General features: G+C 32.3%; 2 protein-coding genes across 3 annotated transcripts in view; one reads left to right on the top strand and one right to left on the bottom strand.

Moving 5' to 3' along the window:
* LOC143242200 (E3 SUMO-protein ligase PIAS1-like) overlaps positions 1 to 18,611 on the bottom strand; it is a 571,445-nt gene that overhangs the window by 99,768 nt on the left and 453,066 nt on the right. The window lies entirely within an intron of this gene.
* The window catches only part of LOC143243257 (vacuolar protein sorting-associated protein 33B-like), an 88,162-nt gene continuing 72,198 nt past the window's right edge, over positions 2,648 to 18,611 (top strand). The window contains exons 1-7 of the mRNA XM_076487105.1: positions 2,648 to 3,072; positions 6,931 to 7,011; positions 7,316 to 7,377; positions 8,468 to 8,585; positions 11,197 to 11,337; positions 12,971 to 13,075; positions 13,783 to 13,876. Of these exons, the coding sequence (XP_076343220.1) occupies positions 2,983 to 3,072; positions 6,931 to 7,011; positions 7,316 to 7,377; positions 8,468 to 8,585; positions 11,197 to 11,337; positions 12,971 to 13,075; positions 13,783 to 13,876 (691 nt within the window). The 5' untranslated portion in view covers positions 2,648 to 2,982. The remainder of the gene's footprint in view (positions 3,073 to 6,930; positions 7,012 to 7,315; positions 7,378 to 8,467; positions 8,586 to 11,196; positions 11,338 to 12,970; positions 13,076 to 13,782; positions 13,877 to 18,611) is intronic.

The raw sequence follows: 18,611 nt of genomic DNA, 5'->3' as shown, positions 1-18,611 counted from the left end.
TCAAAATTTATAAATTTTCCTGGTCAAATGCCTGCATTTCTTTGATTAATGAACCTTTATCACAGTTATAGCTTCCAAGATTTGTAGTATACTAACTGTGGTAAACCAATAATACCATTAAAACTGTCTTGGTGCATCGATTTATAAATTTTTATATAAATGTGAGGTTTTTGAAAATTCAATTGACAGCAGTATTTTACTTACACACGTAGTACGTTGTTTATTTATACACTCAAGAATCTTCTACAGGTTTAGAAAATAGATCGCTATACACATTTAACAATATAAGTTACATGTAGAATAAAATTCATTAATTTGTTAACGACTTAATGAATAATGTAGTTTGAAATAACAAAAATTAACGGTTCTAATTTAATGATATTTTTCCTTCAGATTTTAAAATCACGCTAGATAAACGCTTACAGATCTTAAGGTTATTGCGCGGTTGACCAATTAAACGCCCATTTACTATGAAACCATTATGTTTTATGCTTATGAATAATGTTTGTAAATAAGTACAAAACTGGTAAAATAAAGAAAGTCATCAATTGCTTGTTATGTTATCATAAATCATTTACAATTTTTCAAGACAAGCAACTAAATACAATCATTAAAAATTGTTACAAATATAAACATTTAGGATTCTTCCTTATCTGGGCGAAAATATACAAAATGTGCTTTCTGCTAACTGCAAGTATCGAAACCTAATTTTTATTGTTATAAGCCCACATTATATTGTATTCTTTTTAAGTGGTCCGGTTAAGGTACTCGACTCGTAATCCGAGGCTCGAGGGTTTGAATTCCTGTCGCACCAAACATGCTCGCCCTTTCAGCTGTAGGGGCGTCATAAAGTGACGGTCAATCCCACTATTCGTTGGTAAAAGAGCAGCCCAAGAGTTGGCGGTGAGTGGTGATGACTAGCTACCTTCCCTCTAGCTTTACAATGCTAAATTACGGACGGCTAACACAGATAGCCCTCACGTAACTTTGTGCGAAATTTAAAAAAAAACAAATCTTTTTAACTCTTCCCTCCGTCTGATAACGTACATCTGAAAACTTACGAGGTTAAAAATTGGGTTGATTCATTAAAGTGCGGCCCAGTAGCACAGCGGTATATCTGCGGAGTAATACCGCTAAAAACTGAGTTTCGATCCCATTTTAGGTAGAATAGAGTTAGCCCTTTGTGTAGCTTATCACTTAATAATAAACAACACCAACAGCAACAGAAAAACATTTGAGAAGTGCATATGGCTCTTGATTTATAATATCTAGCTTTTTCAGAGGTGTTGGGCGTCAGATAAAGTGGTGTCATGTAGAAGTTACTGAACTTCAAGAGGTACTACATATGGTATTTCAATTCCAGAACTAGCCTCTTAGTTAGATATAAGAATTACACTTCCTTCACGAATGAAGAGACGTTGGTAGAAACCTGGTGTTGCCATTAAACTAATAGCATTTCTATTTGAATCGCTTATAAAATTTAAATTTTTGCTGTAACTTGAAAAATACACAGGACCAAAATCTAGATAAGAGATATATGACACAAACAACAAAAAACAGAAACGGCGCGATTTTATTTATGGAAAGTTTGCCTTTCGAGGATATCAGTTTTCATATTCGTTTTGACTAAAGTGTCGGCTTGGTTGTTAGCGTACCGAACATTGGATCTGATGTTCCTTGATAAGTAACTACTAGAACATAGAGCCGTCGAATAAATTCACACGAAATTCGGTAAATTCGAATGCGTACTGGTTACTTTCTTTTCAATTAAATAACACTATCTAACACAAATTTTGTACCTGGATAGTATGTGTTATTTCGTAACTGCTTATGTTGTATAAGTACAGAAAACGGCCATTTTCCCCTCCAATTTAGAAATTAACCTATTTTCTTTGTAAAAACGGGCAAATTTGCACATTTTCATTTACATAATGTATATATAAAACAACATATGAATCAAGATTTACATGTATTTATACTAAAGTTATGCAAAAATGATTAGAAGTAAGTAGTTTTTCGAGATTTGCGACTGTAATGTAAATCACTTTCACGTGTTAGCCCACAATATAATCTCCTATCATGTTTTTCTTATATGCTTCCAGATCACAAAAGCAAAGTTTCAAGAAAAAAGTAAGTCTTTTCCATTTACTTTAGGCATAATTAATTGGGAAATAACACTTTCTGCCCAGGAACAATAAAAAGTAAAATTTTTGTTACGAATTGTTATCGACCGAGATTACTCCCCGTCTTGAGATGGTAGTGGGAATTGTTAGTTTACATTTATTTCATCAAATAACTCTTGTAGAAACAAAGCACCGAATGTAAATATATCTATGGTTCAAGTCCCTTATGTATTAGGGTAATCAAACTGAATACAAACGTTATTTTAATTCCTACTGCTCCGATGTCATTCTTTGTTTTGTACGATACATCGCAGCTTATTGTGAGGAGTGAAAGATTCAACATTATATAATATAACGAACTTTAACGTTGAACCAATAAACTCAACATAACCTCAGGATGCGTTTAGTTGTTATTAGAATTTCATTTTTATGGAGTAAAAGCCTTTCGTTCTATGTTGTCTTGTAATAAATATAATTGATTCTAATTTAATGTTTAATATACATTTGCTATAACAAATAGTTCTCTCTATAGATGGCGAGCGTTGTTATAGATGGGTGTATGAGAGGGTGTAAGTAGCTAAGAAATTTTTAGGACAGAAATATAAAATTAAAGCAATGTAAAAATATTGTGTAAAGGGTGGATGTATATATTTAGTCCATCTGGTTTAGTAATATACCTAACTTACGTTTTAAAAACAAAATCTTGAAACTGCGTTAGACAAACTAAAATACGCAGCAAAGTTCACAAGAATTTGAGGAAAAGTCTTCCAAGCGAAGACAAAAAGTAAAAATTTAAAAGGGAGGTGAGAGAGAGATTAGGTTTGTAATAGGAATTATTAAACAGTTTATGTACAGTTAAATGGCAGGTAATACTAGTGCTCATGGATTATCTCTTTCACAGCTGATTAAAGCAACGTCTGCGAAATGTCTCATAAATATACTTAAAACGGTAAGTGATGTTAGATTAAATGTACTTTATGATGTTTATAATGTCTATGATGTATTATATATCTTTAGAATATACCATAATGCCATGTGTAAATAAGATAAACGTTATTTGAAATTAAATTACCTAGATTGCCCATTTACAGAAATAATGAAATAATTATTATTGTTAAAATGTTTACTAAATACTTTTACTTAAAGGGTGCATTAATGTACATATTAATGGTAATGGCCTACATGCAAGCATTTCTATTATTATTATTATTATTATTATTATTATTATTCTGAAATGTTTTTAAGTTATTTTGGGTATTAAAGTCATAATAACTTGGTAATTTTATTTATTGTTCATTGTAATAATACATAGAAGTTTGACAATTTTTAAAAATCTTTTGCAACCTATTTATAAATATTAAAAAAAAAGGTTTGTAAAATGTACCAGCAGGAAGTTGCTGTTTTTCCTTCTTGTTGATATGGTCAATAATGGCACTTTAGGTATTAAAGATAGCTTTGTGGATGTCAGAGATTGCCTCATTTGGTTAATGACTTCCTGCTGACTTGACTTGTTCTTTTTTTTAGTCTCTATTTAGCTAATTAGGATTGACTCTATTATTAAATGAAGCAGAGATGATGAAACAGTATCTGTGACCTGAACTGTATGATTTGGTTCAGTAAGTGTTACTAATCTTTGTATCATAAAGGTTGAGATGGAAGTATATGGGCCTTGAAAGTTTAGTCTGCAGAACAGTAGTTCAAACCGAGTGTTCTGGGTGAAAACAAGTAATATCAAGTGACAAGACTATCCAAACCCGGGCTTGAACTACCAAAATAACCATCAAATTGATAAACTATGATAAGTAATATCAAGTGATAAGACTATCCAAACCCGGGCTTGAACTACCAAAATAACCATCAAATTGATAAACTATGATAAGTAATATCAAGTGACAAGACTATCCAAACCGGGCTTGAACTACCAAAATAACCATCAAATTGATAAACTATGATAAGTAATATCAAGTGACAAGACTATCCAAACCCGGGCTTGAACTACCAAAATAACCATCAAATTGATAAACTATGATAAGTAATATCAAGTGACAAGACTATCCAAACCCGGGCTTGAACTACCAAAATAACCATCAAATTGATAAACTATGATAAGTAATATCAAGTGATAAGACTATCCAAACCCGGGCTTGAACTACCAAAATAACCATCAAATTGATAAACTATGATAAGTAATATCAAGTGACAAGACTATCCAAACCCGGGCTTGAACTACCAAAATAACCATCAAATTGATAAACTATGATAAGTAATATCAAGTGACAAGACTATCCAAACCCGGGCTTGAACTACCAAAATAACCATCAAATTGATAAACTATGATAAGTAATATCAAGTGACAAGACTATCCAAACCCGGGCTTGAACTACCAAAATAACCATCAAATTGATAAACTATGATAAGTAATATCAAGTGACAAGACTATCCAAACCCAGGCTTGAACTACCAAAATAACCATCAAATTGATAAACTATGATAAGTAATATCAAGTGACAAGACTATCCAAACCCAGGCTTGAACTACCAAAATAACCATCAAATTGATAAACTATGATAAGTAATATCAAGTGACAAGACTATCCAAACCAGGCTTGAACTACCAAAATAACCATCAAATTGATAAACTATGATAAGTAATATCAAGTGACAAGACTATCCAAACCCAGGCTTGAACTACCAAAATAACCATCAAATTGATAAACTATGATAAGTAATATCAAGTGACAAGACTATCCAAACCCAGGCTTGAACTACCAAAATAACCATCAAATTGATAAACTATGATAAGTAATATCAAGTGACAAGACTATCCAAACCCGGGCTTGAACTACCAAAATAACCATCAAATTGATAAACTATGATAAGTAATATCAAGTGACAAGACTATCCAAACCCAGACTTGAACTACCAAAATAACCATCAAATTGATAAACTATGATAAGAAATATCAAGTGACAAGACTATCCAAATCCAGGCTTGAACTACCAAAATAACCATCAAATTGATAAACTATGATAAGTAATATCAAGTGACAAGACCATCCAAACCCAGGCTTGAACTACCAAAATAACCATCAAATTGATAAACTATGATAAGTAATATCAAGTGACAAGACTATCCAAACCCAGGCTTGAACTACCAAAATAACCATCAAATTGATAAACTATGATAAGTAATATCAAGTGACAAGACTATCCAAACCGGGCTTGAACTACCAAAATAACCATCAAATTGATAAACTATGATAAGTAATATCAAGTGACAAGACTATCCAAACCAAGGCTTGAACTACCAAAATAACCATCAAATTGATAAACTATGATAAGTAATATCAAGTGACAAGACTATCCAAACCCAGGCTTGAACTACCAAAATAACCATCAAATTGATAAACTATGATAAGTAATATCAAGTGACAAGACTATCCAAACCGGGCTTGAACTACCAAAATAACCATCAAATTGATAAACTATGATAAGTAATATCAAGTGACAAGACTATCCAAACCCAGGCTTGAACTACCAAAATAACCATCAAATTGATAAACTATGATAAGTAATATTAAGTGACAAGACTATCCAAACCCAGGCTTGAACTACCAAAATAACCATCAAATTGATAAACTATGATAAGTGATATCAAGTGACAAGACTATCCGAACCCAGGCTTGAACTACCAAAATAACCATCAAATTGATAAACTATGATAAGTAATATCAAGTGACAAGACTATCCAAACCTGGGCTTGAACTACCAAAATAACCATCAAATTGATAAACTATGATAAGTAATATCAAGTGACAAGACTATCCAAACCCAGACTTGAACTACCAAAATAACCATCAAATTGATAAACTATGATAAGAAATATCAAGTGACAAGACTATCCAAATCCAGGCTTGAACTACCAAAATAACCATCAAATTGATAAACTATGATAAGTGATATCAAGTGACAAGACTATCCGAACCCAGGCTTGAACTACCAAAATAACCATCAAATTGATAAACTATGTACCACTACCAAATTTTCTCAATTCAACTTGATAGTTTTAAAAATAAAATAAATTGAATGTAAGTGAAATAAAATCTGTTTACTTCATTCTCACCACCGTGAGTTGAGTGCAACAAAAATTAACATTGATAATTTGTCGATAGTTGAGCGTCTTGTCTGAAGTGTTTTTATATATAGACCCAAAGTAAGCATACAATAATCTGGTTGAATATACATGTATATAAGATGAAAAGTATTTTAAAATACAACTTGTTTTGCAGTAAAAATGAATTTGTTGTTATGAGAATTTTAAAATGTACTGACAGCTGGAAAACTATTGTGGAATACATTTTAAAAAGTTGTATCTTTGCCAGCTCATGTGATATAAAACATAATGACAGCTATGGACCTGTTAGTCCACCAAGACATTTTCATCTTAACTTTAAAACAGAAAGAAAATATTTAAATTCAACATTTATCATTTATGTACTTATCAAGTCTTCCTGTAAAATAACTACATCCACCATATCTGAAGGCAGTACTTTCTGGAGGCCAACGATCCTGTTAGAAAAATGTTGGCTAAATGTCTTCCACATGTGTGTAACCACTGGTAAACAGATAAACTAGCTAATTAAAAGTTAAATTGAATGAATAATAGTAGTTCCCAGCTCATTACGGTATAAGTTTCGTATTTAAACATTCGCTAGATAGTGTCATTAGAAGTTTTAAAACAATGCTTGATGTAATATATAATTAAATTGTAAATTTAAGACAATGAATTGTCATTATTACTTCTTTTAGGTTGGGTCTAAAAAAGATCTGGTTATAGATAACAGTTTAATTGGGCCATTAGACCACATTGCTGGCGTTACAGTTTTAAGGGTAAGTTCTTATATTTGGCATTACTTAATAAAGCATATATAGAAATAGTATGGCCAAAAATGTCTGTTTAATAATTAGTATACACATAAATACTTTGTTGGTAACATTGTCTGTGTTAATATTATTTTAGCCAGGTACATTTTGTTAAAGATTCTTATGTAAACTAGTTACTCTAACTTCCAGTTTTTACGAGATTTTGATGGCATTTCAAATAAAGTGTTACTTGAAATAAGACCAGTTTTAGATTTCTAACTATTAGTTGAACGTATATCTTGAAGTCATCTACTTTGTGTCGAAACTCTAGGAGTATGGAGTGGAAAAGATTTACAAGCTGGACTTTGGTCTCTCTCCTGGTCAAAATAACAAGTGAGTAATTATATACTAAATTTTACTTGACAAGTTTGAACAGAAGGTAATGGAATTTGATCACTTGGTTTTAGGAATGTGCATGTCTTATATCTGTCATATCTTATCAACCAAAATGTATCGGTTATTTAACACAAACATTAAATTAAAACTGGGTCATTAGAGCACACTTAGCTGAGGTTAGTCTGTTTTTTGAATTTTGCACAAAGCTACACGAGGGCTATCTCCGCTAGCCATCTCTAATTTACTAGTGTAAGACTAGAGGGAAGGCAGCTAGTCATCACCACCCACTGCCAACTCTTGAGCTACTCTTTTACCAATGAAATAGTGGAATTGACCGTAACATTATAACACCCCATGGCTGAAAGGGCGACCATGTTTGGTGCGACGGGATGCAAACCTGTGACCCTCAGATTATGAGTCGAATGCTTTAACCCACTTGGCTATACCAGGCCTGAGGTCCATCAGCAAACACTTTGTTCATGATACATTAAACAACATTTAATTTTAATCTATTACAAACTAATAAAACAGTCAGAAACATTTGATGTAAAAAATAATTCTAGTTGAACTTGATTTCCTACTCATTTAGAGATCAATACTGTTATTAAGTGGTGTATATTCTAGAAAAAGTAATTTCTACTTGTGAACTCCATGTGAGACACAATTCTTTCATTGTATTAGCCTCATTACACACGTGTGAATCAGTTGTTTTTTGGTGTAAAGGACAATTCCAGGTTATTATTCTTTAATATTTACTGGTCTGTCACTTGTATGTATTAGTGTGAACATAATTAACTGTTAGATAAAGCATGTTAAGTTGCTAGATTACAAATGATTATCCAGCCATTATTAAGAGAACAAAACAAAATTATCTAGCCAGTTATTTTATGGAATAATGTTTTCAACAGAGCTTGAATATGTGAATTTAATATATTTCCATTACACTAAAGTTATGAAGAAAAAATAATAACATAGTCACACATTTAAAAAAAGAAGTTATACTCTCTGTGATTTACTTACACATTAGGTTATATAGTGATTCAGAGGTACAATATGTGATAAAAATGTTTAATTTATATTCCTGCAGGTGTCTCTACCTTATCAGACCATGTATAACGTCAACCAGACAGGTTGCTGATCACATCAGTGCAGCTCGACAACAGAACAGGGACGTTGCTTTCTGGATTGTTTTTGTACCCAGAAAAGTAAGTGTACCTGCTTTATAAAATGTACAGAAAAACATGTAACCAACTTCCATGATGAAAAATAGGAAATATTTAGAAAAAATAACAAAGTAACATGTGTAAACTGTGGTAGTTAACATCTGTGTTAACCAGAAGATGACCTAAGAAGGTCAAAATATTGTTTTCAACTTTAATTAAAGTTTTAACACCCATACCAGCCATCTTGAGATACGTGTAATTGGCTTTTTTTAATCAAACACTTTGGTATCTGGTTCAGTTAAACTAACATTTCAGATTTATTATAGTTTTTGTAAAATTCACAATGTTTAAAATTAAGTTGATGAATTGTGGTTTTTATAAAGGTGAGTCTTTATTTCACTGGTATCTTTACACTTTTGTATGGATCTGATTTTCTCACCCTACATAGGGAAGGACCTAGTAAATATGCCTTACTCTCTTCTTCTATGATGGAAAGCTGCCTCCATCTGTACTACTCTCTCTGTTATTAGAAACAAGCAAAAACATTACAATAAAAATTATATTTGTAAAATAAAATATTTTCGGTGTTAGCACCTTGGACCAGAGTCGTCTATTGATTAGCATGGCTGTGGGCCATTTGTACAAAAATATGAAATCTGCACTTTGGGGACGACAACTGTTTAATAAGGGTGACAGTCCAATCTCAGTAATTAGCAGTGTACGCTGTAGAATAGAATAGCTGCCGTCCATTTAATGTGTTGGTTGAAAATTAGGGACGTCTAGTATGTGTAACTGTTGTATAACTTTGTGGAAATTTCTGGACAAAAGATTTGCTACTTAGTACTTGTTGTGAATAACTTATTAATTATTAGACAAGCCAAACATTACTTGTGGTGGCTGTTGTTTCAAGGATTGTATCAGATAAAGTGAATATTTAGTTGTTATCTTTAGTCACTTCAAAGTGTTATATACACACACACGTTATGTTGAATTGTAACTTTTCTGTCTCATAACCAAATACTAAATATTGTACAGTGTTTATGTCAGTTTTGGTCTTCATTGTCTGACCTTCAGTCATGTATGTTTAAAATTATTTAGTTTCTGTTCAGTAACTCTAGGTGTCACTTTTCTTTGGTAGTACAAGTAACTAAGTAATAACTGAAACCACCATAATCTGAACCATGAGTTTATTTTTAGTATATTTGAGGAACATTATTCGCACTTAGATAATTATTTTTAAATTTTGATTTATTACTAATCATATATGAGGCTAATAATGTTAGACTATCAACAATTTAGAACCTAGTCATTTCCTGGCTTTAAAACTACTGACAGAACATAGACATTTCTTGGCTTTAAAACTACTGACAGAACGTAGACATTTCCTGGCTTTAAAACTACTGACAGAATGTAGACATTTCCTGGCTTTAAAACTACTGACAGAACGTAGACATTTCCTGGCTTTAAAACTACTGACAGAAATTAGACATTTCATGCCTTTAAAACTACTGACAGAAATTAGACATTTCCTGGCTTTAAAACTACTGACAGAATGTAGACATTTCCTGGCTTTAAAACTACTGACAGAAATTAGACATTTCCTGGCTTTAAAACTACTGACAGAACGTAGACATTTCCTGGCTTTAAAACTACTGACAGAAATTAGACATTTCCTGGCTTTAAAACTACTGACAGAACGTAGACATTTCCTGGCTTTAAAACTACTGACAGAACGTAGACATTTCCTGGCTTTAAAACTACTGACAGAATGTAGCCATTTCCTGGCTTTAAAACTACTGACAGAACATAGACATTTCCTGGCTTTAAAACTACTGACAGAACGTAGACATTTCCTGGCTTTAAAACTACTGACAGAAATTAGACATTTCCTGGCTTTAAAACTACTGACAGAATGTAGACATTTCCTAGCTTTAAAACTACTGACAGAAATTAGACATTTCCTGGCTTTAAAACTACTGACAGAACGTAGACATTTCCTGGCTTTAAAACTACTGACAGAATGTAGACATTTCCTGGCTTTAAAACTACTGACAGAACATAGACATTTCCTGGCTTTAAAACTACTGACAGAACATAGACATTTCCTGGCTTTAAAACTACTGACAGAACGTAGACATTTCCTGGCTTTAAAACTACTGACAGAAATTAGACATTTCCTGGCTTTAAAACTACTGACAGAAATTAGACATTTCCTGGCTTTAAAACTACTGACAGAACGTAGACATTTCCTGGCTTTAAAACTACTGACAGAACATAAACATTTCCTAGCTTTAAAACTACTGACAGAACGTAGACATTTCCTGAATTTAAAATTACTGACAGCTTTTAAATTTGTAAAAGTATTCATTTTGAACAAAATATCATTTTCTAGAATTTAAAATAGAAATGAAGTCTCCCTTACAGGGTTAAAAACAGTTTCATATTATTTGTTGACAAAATTACAAGCCAAATTTATGTAGACTGCACAGAATTCACAATTTAATTCAAATTTATGAACTTTATTAACAGCTTAAAGTATAAAAAAAACTCCTTCGGAAAAGTTAACACTTACACTAGGATACTTATTGTACAGAAAAGTCTGAATAAGTCACAAGAATAGCTTGAAATGGAATTGTCTCTTTCTGCTCTTTAGTTGCATGTATGTGAACTGATTCTGGAACAGGAGGGCGTTTATGATGAAGCCACTCTTTTGGAGTATCCATTAGGCCTAATACCACTGGATAATGATATATTTTCCTTGGAGATCTCAGATTTTTTCTCATCATTTTACCTTGTAAGTGTGAAAGACAAATGTAGTGTCTAATATTTCATGTCACCAAGATTGTACGATATATTACCAGCAGTCAGATTGTTAACAAATGGATTAACTCTTTTGTTACTAATTTTCTATTGAAAATATAATGTACCATTAATGTTATTAATTCTAGTGTGTGAAATTATAAAACATTACTTACATTATATAGTTTAGAATGTTTTACAGTTTACGTATCGATCTATTATCCTTTGTCATCATCTAATCACACGTCTTGTCTTCCTGTTGTAATTTAGTTGAAGTACAATAACTTATAAGCACAGATACAACTAAAAGTGTCCTCTTTATTAGTTATTGAGACTTGCCACATTATCAAAGATAGGAATATATGGAGGGTTGTGAACCATATTAATAAAATAAAGGTAATAAAAATTCAACAACTTGATAATGACAGCTAAAGTTGGAACACAATAACTCAACATGGATTCAAATGTACAAAAACAGTACAGTAGCTTCATAATATTATTTAACACTACCTGACAGAACTGAAGACAACTGTCAAAAGTGCTACAGTCAGTATTTGGTATGTGACAAATGGAGGTGTTTTGTCACAGTCGATGAAATGTAACAAATGAAATAAAATTTCAGTGATTTATTATTGTCCTGACATAATAAAAAAAATGGAATAATACATGTTACAGGATTTTTGTTTTGTGAATTGTGACATATTTTGAGGTTAAAATTGTAATTGTAAGTTAAACATCTGGAAATTTAAGATAACTTCCGAGTTGAAAACAGCATATAAATGTAGCACATTTAAATAGTATCTTCATACTGACTGGAAGTTGGTAATATATGAATCTATCAAACAAAAGCCACCAGCCACACATCACAGTTGATATGCTGTTACAACACAAGAAATAAGTACAAATGGGTTTCATTTTATGACATCTATAGAGGAACCACTTAAACTACTAGATGCATTTCTCAGTTGCCTTTTTAGTATATTCTAAAGATTTCTACAATGCAATTACAGAGCAACATTCTGTAACCAGGGTTATCACAAGTAAAAAAACTTGACCAGTAGTGAATGATGGGTACAGAAGAGGTATTTGTTTTTGTGTTGGACACACGTCTGGAGAGTAGAGTTGTGATATTGAACCTTTGACAGGGTACAGAAGAGGTATTTGTTTTTGTGTTGGACACACGTCTGGAGAGTAGAGTTGTGATATTGAACCTTTGACAGGGTACAGAAGAGGTATTTGTTTTTCTGTTGGACACACGTCTGGAGAGTAGAGTTGTGATATTGAACCTTTGACAGGGTACAGAAGAGGTATTTGTTTTTCTGTTGGACACACGTCTGGAGAGTAGAGTTGTGATATTGAACCTTTGACAGGGTACAGAAGAGGTATTTGTTTTTGTGTTGGACACACGTCTGGAGAGTAGAGTTGTGATATTAAACCTTTGACAGACAAGTCATGTACTTCAAGTCATTCTGACTTTGGTAATAATTAAACAAAAGGATGTGCTTAATTATGTGTGATAAGACTGAAAGTGTGTTAGATACAAATTGCATGTTTTCTTCACATGACAAAAATTATACTTTGTGTGGGTAGAATTACCCATTTTTAATTTTTAATGTGATGCTGATTAGAATGGAGACCAAGGTTGGATCCACACAGTTGCCTCTTCCTTAGTGCAATTACAGAGATTGTTTGGTCCTGTCCACTGTCGTTTCGGTCAAGGGCGCTGCGCCAAGGTAGACTTGCTTTTTTCTGTTGTATCTGTCATCTAGTTTGTTTTGTTTATTAACAGCTTATTTTATTAATAAAGACTTTTTACATTAAATTTCTTTAAATGTATACCAAATCATGACCTCTATACATAGAATGTAATATTTATTAGTTCAGTGTATCGCTAGCACAACTTCATCAAGAGCTAATGGTATTTTACAAGTTTACATGTGAAGGTAAACTAGTTAATTAATTTACATTCTGCAGATATAGGTTGTGATTTTACATCTCTAGAAATGTGTTGCAGTAAACTCCAGTTTCCATTAAAGAAAGTTGAAAATAATAATTAGATTTCTTTAATTTTTCCACATTTTTTAGTCCTGAAGGCTTAATTTACAATAAAATTTATGTCACTGTATGATGATACAGTTTTTAAAACTCTCTTTAAAGACGTGAATTTAAAAAAATCTTCAGCCAACTGTGATATCTGATCTTGAATGTCCCAAGTTTCTGATTTTTGTTCAGTGGTTTTCTAAAAGAAAACCAGATTCAACAGAATTCATAAATGCTAATTAGAAGTGTCAGTTTTAATTGTTTTGACCAGTTTTCAGTTTCATTTGTTTAAAGTTTTATGTGAAGTTTAATAGATGACAATTTATTAATTTATTTTGCTTAAAAAGTGATTATAAGCTGTTGACACTAGTTGATAATTTTGTAATTCTTTTCCATAAAGTTGGTGTTTGACTTGATGGAAACTTTAGAGGAAGAAACTAAAATTACAAAGAAGGAAGACTCAAAGATTGGAAAGATGATTGTACTTGACAGAGGTAATAAATAGCTCTTCTACAAAATGTACCAATAGGTGTGTAGTTATTCTTGATGACGAGAAACCTCTTGAGATAAAAATGTATCTAAAAACGGCTGGTATGGGTATTAACACTTTTACTGATAAGGAGAGAACAATGTTGCGACCTTCCTAGGTCATCTTCAGGCTAACAAAAAGATGACCTGATGATGACCTAGGAAGATTGAAATGTTCTCTGCTTATCAACAAAAGTGTTAATACCCATACTAGCTGTTCTGAGATACAAGTGTGTAGTTAATAAATTGTAGCAAAATAAATCATCAGTATAAAGAACACTTCATGAAACATTATGTCTGAAGACACACATGGGCCATCAGAGATCATGGGTGTTGTCTGGAGTTATTTATAGTTTTGTTATCAGAGACCATGGTTGTTGTCTGGATTTATTTATAGTTTGTTATCAGAGACCATGGGTGTTGTCTGGATTTATTTATAGTTATCAGAGACCAAGGGTGTTGTCTGGATTTATTTATAGTTATTAGAGACCAAGGGTATTGTCTGGATTTATTTATAGTTATCAGAGACCAAGGGTATTGTCTGGATTTATTTATAGTTTTGTTATCAGAGACCATGGGTGTTGTTTGGATTTATTTATAGTTTTGTTATCAGAGACCAAGGGTATTGTTTGGATTTATTTATAGTTTTGTTATCAGAGACCATGGGTGTTGTCTGGATTTATTTATAGTTTTGTTATCAGAGACCATGGGTGTTGTCTGGATTTATTTATAGTTATCAGAGACCAAGGGTATTGTCTGGATTTATTTATAGTTTTGTTATCAGAGACCATGGGTGTTGTCTGGATTTATTTATAGTTTTGTTATCAGAGACCATGGGTGTTGTCTGGATTTATTTATAGTTTTGTTATCAGAGACCATGGGTATTGTTTGGATTTATTTATAGTTTTGTTATCAGAGACCATGGGTGTTGTCTGGATTTATTTATAGTTTTGTTATCAGAGACCATGGGTGTTGTCTGGATTTATTTATAGTTTTGTTATCAGAGACCATGGGTATTGTTTGGATTTATTTATAGTTTTGTTATCAGAGACCATGGGTGTTGTCTGGATTTATTTATAGTTTTGTTATCAGAGACCATGGGTGTTGTCTGGATTTATTTATAGTTTTGTTATCAGAGACCATGGGTATTGTTTGGATTTATTTATAGTTTTGTTATCAGAGACCATGGGTGTTGTCTGGATTTATTTATAGTTTTGTTATCAGAGACCATGGGTGTTGTCTGGATTTATTTATAGTTTTGTTATCAGAGACCATGGGTATTGTTTGGATTTATTTATAGTTTTGTTATCAGAGACCATGGGTGTTGTCTGGATTTATTTATAGTTTTGTTATCAGAGACCATGGGTGTTGTCTGGATTTATTTATAGTTTTGTTATCAGAGACCAAGGGTATTGTCTGGATTTATTTATAGTTTTGTTATCAGAGACCATGGGTATTGTTTGGATTTATTTATAGTTTTGTTATCAGAGACCATGGGTGTTGTCTGGATTTATTTATAGTTTTGTTATCAGAGACCATGGGTGTTGTCTGGATTTATTTATAGTTTTGTTATCAGAGACCATGGGTATTGTTTGGATTTATTTATAGTTTTGTTATCAGAGACCATGGGTGTTGTCTGGATTTATTTATAGTTTTGTTATCAGAGACCATGGGTGTTGTCTGGATTTATTTATAGTTTTGTTATCAGAGACCATGGGTATTGTTTGGATTTATTTATAGTTTTGTTATCAGAGACCATGGGTGTTGTCTGGATTTATTTATAGTTCTGTTATCAGAGACCATGGGTATTGTCTGGATTTATTTTTGTTTTGTTATCAGAGACCATGGGTGTTGTCTGGATTTATTTATAGTTTTGTTATCAGAGACCAAGGGTGTTGTCTGGATTTATTTATAGTTTTGTTATCAGAGACCATGGGTATTGTTTGGATTTATTTATAGTTTTGTTATCAGAGACCATGGGTGTTGTCTGGATTTATTTATAGTTTTGTTATCAGAGACCAAGGGTGTTGTCTGGATTTATTTATAGTTTTGTTATCAGAGACCATGGGTATTGTTTGGATTTATTTATAGTTTTGTTATCAGAGACCATGGGTGTTGTCTGGATTTATTTATAGTTTTGTTATCAGAGACCATGGGTGTTGTCTGGATTTATTTATAGTTTTGTTATCAGAGACCATGGGTGTTGTCTGGATTTATTTATTGTTTTGTTATCAGAGACCATGGGTATTGTTTGGATTTATTTTTGTTTTGTTATCAGAGACCATGGGTGTTGTCTGGATTTATTTATAGTTTTGTTATCAGAGACCAAGGGTGTTGTCTGGATTTATTTATAGTTTTGTTATCAGAGATTATGGGTGTTGTCTGGATTTATTTATAGTTTTGTTATCAGAGACCATGGGTATTGTTTGGATTTATTTATAGTTTTGTTATCAGAGACCATGGGTGTTGTCTGGATTTATTTATAGTTTTGTTATCAGAGACCATGGGTATTGTTTGGATTTATTTATAGTTTTGTTATCAGAGACCATGGGTGTTGTCTGGATTTATTTATAGTTTTGTTATCAGAGACCATGGGTGTTGTCTGGATTTATTTATAGTTTTGTTATCAGAGACCATGGGTGTTGTCTGGATTTATTTATAGTTTTGTTATCAGAGACCATGGGTATTGTTTGGATTTATTTATAGTTTTGTTATCAGAGACCATGGGTGTTGTCTGGATTTATTTATAGTTTTGTTATCAGAGACCATGGGTGTTGTCTGGATTTATTTATAGTTTTGTTATCAGAGACCATGGGTGTTGTTTGGATTTATTTATAGTTTTGTTATCAGAGACCATGGGTGTTGTCTGGATTTATTTATAGTTTTGTTATCAGAGACCATGGGTATTGTCTGGATTTATTTATAGTTTTGTTATCAGAGACCATGGGTGTTGTCTGGATTTATTTATAGTGTTTGTTATCAGAGACCATGGGTGTTGTCTGGATTTATTTATAGTTTTGTTATCAGAGACCATGGGTGTTGTCTGGATTTATTTATAGTTTTGTTATCAGAGACCATGGGTGTTGTCTGGATTTATTTATAGTTTTGTTATCAGAGACCATGGGTGTTGTCTGGATTTATTTATAGTTTTGTTATCAGAGACCATGGGTGTTGTCTGGATTTATTTATAGTTTTGTTATCAGAGACCATGGGTGTTGTCTGGATTTATTTATAGTTTTGTTATCAGAGACCATGGGTGTTGTCTGGATTTATTTATAGTTTTGTTATCAGAGACCATGGGTGTTGTCTGGATTTATTTATAGTTTTGTTATCAGAGACCATGGGTGTTGTCTGGATTTATTTATAGTTTTGTTATCAGAGACCATGGGTATTGTTTGGATTTATTTATAGTTTTGTTATCAGAGACCATGGGTGTTGTCTGGATTTATTTATAGTTTTGTTATCAGAGACCATGGGTGTTGTCTGGATTTATTTATAGTTTTGTTATCAGAGACCATGGGTATTGTCTGGATTTATTTATAGTTTTGTTATCAGAGACCATGGGTGTTGTCTGGATTTATTTATAGTTTTGTTATCAGAGACCATGGGTGTTGTCTGGATTTATTTATAGTTTTGTTATCAGAGACCATGGGTATTGTTTGGATTTATTTATAGTTTTGTTATCAGAGACCATGGGTGTTGTCTGGATTTATTTATAGTTTTGTTATCAGAGACCATGGGTGTTGTCTGGATTTATTTATAGTTTTGTTATCAGAGACCATGGGTATTGTTTGGATTTATTTATAGTTTTGTTATCAGAGACCATGGGTGTTGTCTGGATTTATTTATAGTTTTGTTATCAGAGACCATGGGTGTTGTCTGGATTTATTTATAGTTTTGTTATCAGAGACCATGGGTATTGTTTGGATTTATTTATAGTTTTGTTATCAGAGACCATGGGTGTTGTCTGGATTTATTTATAGTTTTGTTATCAGAGACCATGGGTGTTGTCTGGATTTATTTATAGTTTTGTTATCAGAGACCATGGGTATGGATTTATTTATAGTTTTGTTATCAGAGACCATGGGTGTTGTCTGGATTTATTTATAGTTTTGTTATCAGAGACCATGGGTGTTGTCTGGATTTATTTATAGTTTTGTTATCAGAGACCATGGATTTATTTATAGTTTTGTTATCAGAGACCATGGGTGTTGTCTGGATTTATTTATGGATTTATTTTGGATTTAGTTTTGTTATCAGAGACCATGGGTGTTGTCTGGATTTATTTATAGTTTTGTTATCAGAGACCAAGGGTATTGTTTGGATTTATTTATAGTTTTGTTATCAGAGACCATGGGTGTTGTCTGGATTTATTTATAGTTTTGTTATCAGAGACCATGGGTGTTGTCTGGATTTATTTATAGTTTTGTTATCAGAGACCATGGGTATTGTTTGGATTTATTTTTGTTTTGTTATCAGAGACCATGGGTGTTGTCTGGATTTATTTATAGTTTTGTTATCAGAGACCAAGGGTGTTGTCTGGATTTATTTATAGTTTTGTTATCAGAGATTATGGGTGTTGTCTGGATTTATTTATAGTTTTGTTATCAGAGACCATGGGTGTTGTCTGGATTTATTTATAGTTCTGTTATTAGAGACCATGGGTATTGTCTGGATTTATTTTTGTTTTGTTATCAGAGA

Source organism: Tachypleus tridentatus, unplaced genomic scaffold (genome assembly GCF_004210375.1).
Source record: "Tachypleus tridentatus isolate NWPU-2018 unplaced genomic scaffold, ASM421037v1 Hic_cluster_2, whole genome shotgun sequence".
Classification (NCBI taxonomy): Eukaryota; Metazoa; Arthropoda; class Merostomata; order Xiphosura; family Limulidae; genus Tachypleus; species Tachypleus tridentatus.
Note: the sequence above shows the minus strand (reverse complement) of the source record. Positions and strands in the feature narration are given on the sequence as shown.